Genomic DNA, 3692 nt, shown 5'->3' on the forward strand with positions numbered 1-3692 from the left:
ATATATATTCATGTATATTTTAGAATCGAATGAAGGTAGGAACATCAAAGTGAATGATGTTACACTATACAACATTCCCCCCCTCTTCCCCCCCAAAAAAAATTTATAGAAAAACAACACATCAGAACAATAACAAGAAAAAAAAATTACACACCAACAAAATAAAACACCACAAAGAGGGAAAAATAAAAGAGGAACAGCAATACAAAAAAAACAAATCGTATGTAACTGTAACGTATTCAACAAATCGACATGGTGACAAGTGAGAAAGAGACGAAGTGAAGCTACGTGAACTTTCTTTCAAAAGTAAAGTTTCTTTTTTTTTAATTTTTTAATTTTTTATTTGACTTTTATTCCCCGATTCGGGGACCTAAAAAATGCCAAAAAATCGAGCCACGATTGATTGGTTGCGGCCGTGACAAACGCAAATGCTAGTTCTATGTGTTGTTATCAATAACCCTCCATAGATCTAGATCTAGACAGAACATGATTGAACACAACACATTAAGTTAAAGAGCAGCACCCTTCATAGGCAACACGTCATATCTGTAGCGAAAAACTGTTTGGAACTGTTGCATTTCTTTATATAAATATTTACTGTGGACATTTTTTGGACCGATTGAACCATATTGTATATATGAACAATCTTTGGTAGACCTATAATATAATTATAGATCTATATCCGAAATTTACGGGAAAGGATGTGATTTCAGAGGTGTAGAATTCTGTGTTTCAGAGCGTTCGGAGAAATAGTGCCCAGCTTTATTTTCCTGAACGTTCGGAGAATTAGTGTATTCACTGGAAAAAATAAATATGCTTCTTCCCAGTCCTCGCAGAATGAAGGATGACGCCGAACTCTCGCTAATAACCAAAAAATCTTGTGAACGGAAACCGTTCGGAGAAAGAGAGATCAGGTTTATTTTGCCGAACGTTCGCAGAAATAGTCTCTACGAATTTTTTTTTACCATTCTCATTCTTTCTTCGGGGGGGGGGGTGTGTGTAAACTTGAGTCTTGACAAGCAAATGGGTTACAGACATCGAACACCAGGGCAGGGTGATGACAGAATCAACATGTGCTTGAAATATGTACATTATTTTTTTAAGATTGGCGCGCAAGGCTCTGGCATTGATATTATGACTGTGATGACATTGTCATTGAATGATTAGGGTTGCCGACTCAGCAGGCTTGCTCATTTGACGTCAGAATTGAGCAGTATCTTGCTTGAATAGCAAATAAAATAAATTGTATCTTTCAGTGTACTGATGGCTCCCCCTGCCTGCGATCCGATACAGCAAGTGATTTGTTAATTCGCTCATTATTCACAGACTCTAGAAATGAAGGCTTATATATATATATATATATATATATATGTATTCGTGAATAAAAATTGTTGTGGGCAAAACTCAACTTTACAAAATATAGTTTTTATAATAAGTAAGAGGCTAGCCGTACTTAAAAATAGCTAGACAGCTAGGCTAGCTGAGTACAGTGCGGCTAGACTGGCAGGCTAGCCGTACTTAGTGACGGCTAGACGGCTGGGCTAGCCATACTTATATGATGGATAGACTGACAAACAGAAAAAAATAAGCCTACGCCTACTGAATTGTAAATAAATTTTTAGCTTTCCTCTAACTTCTAAATGGCAGAAACAAAGGCTTAGTCATAACTAATAAACTTGGTTCGGGAATAGTTCCGAAAAACAAGCAAAAACTAGCAATAATAAAAAAGCAGTTGTCAGTGGTATCGGATGCTCCCATGGGAACAGGGTTAGTACCGCCGGACACTACCAGGGTCCGGTAGGGTTTAAAGAAGTAAATAATGGTTATGAAAGTGTGGAAAGTTGATGTCAAAGCTTTGTGTGACATGGGGGAAAACGTCTCGGATTGCATGTGGTGGTGATGTTCAGAGGATGAAGAATGCATCTTGAAAGCTTAGAATCTGCAAAAAAAGAGGAGAAAAACCCTCATGGCAGTACGAAAAGGGTTTTAGGACAAAACCAAGGCTGTGGAAGGAGAGACCTAGGCTCTTGTTGGCCATTGAATACAGAGAATGCTTATCAATTCCTGTTTTCTGCCGTTTTCCGGCTTTTTCTCAAATTCGCATTTTCTGCCAACATGTCTTCACTCAAAATATGATTGTGAGCAAACCATTGAAAATATCAAAATGAAACTTTGCATGTTTATAGTCAACATAACAAGCAATGTCCTAAACCTCAAATGAAGCTTTTACTATCAAAATTGTGTCTTTTCTGTCTTCCATGCATACATAATTAGGTTGGATTTCACTTTCTGTATTATTTGTTCAAAATTAGCTTCAATAAAACAAAAACTTTTGAATAAAATATTGACCTATTTTTGGTTTAGAACATGAAACTGAAACTACTATTGTAGAAGCTGTGTGGAAAGTTTCAAACTAGAAACTGAAGTGACTAATGAGATACAGTTATTCAAAGAAGTCCTCTTTATTTACTTATTGTCGGCCATATTGGCTGCATAATTTGCATGTTCAATTTTTTTTGTGATGAAATATTTTGTTGTTGAGATATCATTCCCATTATATTGGCATATTAGACCATGACTTTAAAAAGAAAGAAAATAATCCCTTTTAGGATCCTGCTACCTTAAAGACTTAGCCTTTGACCAGGAGATTGGTTCGCTCCAGACAAGTAACTTCTCCACCACGGTTGAGGATGTGAGACGTCATGGTCACAATAGTGAAATTGTAGAAATTGGAATTGTTCTTTCCGTTGGGCAATTTTTTTCTAATTTTCTTTTTTGGCTTAACATTTTTTATGTCCATTTAAGGACACATTGTTTTATTTTTATCATTATCAAGGCAGATGAAGAGGCTTTAAGATTGTTTCAATAACTCCATATATGCCCCTAATTGACGAGCGCCTGATTCCACCGCGTCGTGACACATATATGCTCTCAAGTCAGTGATTGGTCAATAAATATGATGCATGCCTTTTCCTCACCTAACCACAGCCCGTATGTGATGCATTGACATGGAAACTGGAATTCAAATAATGATAAACATTACTTTCGAGTCCCTTTTATTACAAGATGAAAGAGTATGCTCAGAACACACGAATTCATTGTGTTTAGGCCTTGATGCAGGTCCAAATAAAGGTATATGACAATATCATTGAAGACTTGTTTTACTTTTTTTTTTCAAGAAATAAAAAGAACAAGTCTTTTTTCCAGCCCTGAAAGAAGTCCTTTGTGCCTTTTTTCTTCTAATGTTTTACTTGTTTGCAGAACAATACTGTGCGCATGAGTAAATGACAGAATTTCGCTTGATCTCGTTCCAATTTCTCTCAAGACGCGAAGCACTAATTTTAAATTCAAAGGAGAAAGGAAAAACCATATTGTGCTTGACCTCCCAATTTATGTGAATATTTGTTCGTTTGCTTTACAGGCTTCAAGTCCGAAGAGAGCAAAGCTTTCGGATGAAGAAAGAAGCTCAGTCCTTGGTCCACTGAAAGAAGCAGGCTGGACAATGGTGGAAGGACGTGATGCTATCTACAAGGAGTTTCTCTTTAAGGATTTCAATCAGGTATTTTGTTGAATATTTTTGCAATCCCATCATGACCTCTCCTTTTTTCAAGCTAAGTGTGTGAGTGTCTGGATGTGTTTGTGTGGGCCCATGTGTGTGTGTGTGTGTGTGTGTGTGTGTGTGTGTGTGTGTG

At 36.9% G+C, this 3692-nt stretch overlaps 1 protein-coding gene across 1 annotated transcript in view; it reads left to right on the forward strand.

Moving 5' to 3' along the window:
• LOC101852016 (pterin-4-alpha-carbinolamine dehydratase) overlaps window positions 1-3692 on the forward strand; it is a 13607-nt gene that overhangs the window by 6022 nt on the left and 3893 nt on the right. The window contains exon 2 of the mRNA XM_005097290.3: window positions 3422-3559. Coding sequence (XP_005097347.1) covers window positions 3422-3559 — 138 coding nt within the window. The remainder of the gene's footprint in view (window positions 1-3421; window positions 3560-3692) is intronic.

Source organism: Aplysia californica, unplaced genomic scaffold (genome assembly GCF_000002075.1).
Source record: "Aplysia californica isolate F4 #8 unplaced genomic scaffold, AplCal3.0 scaffold00151, whole genome shotgun sequence".
NCBI classification, from domain to species: Eukaryota; Metazoa; Mollusca; class Gastropoda; order Aplysiida; family Aplysiidae; genus Aplysia; species Aplysia californica.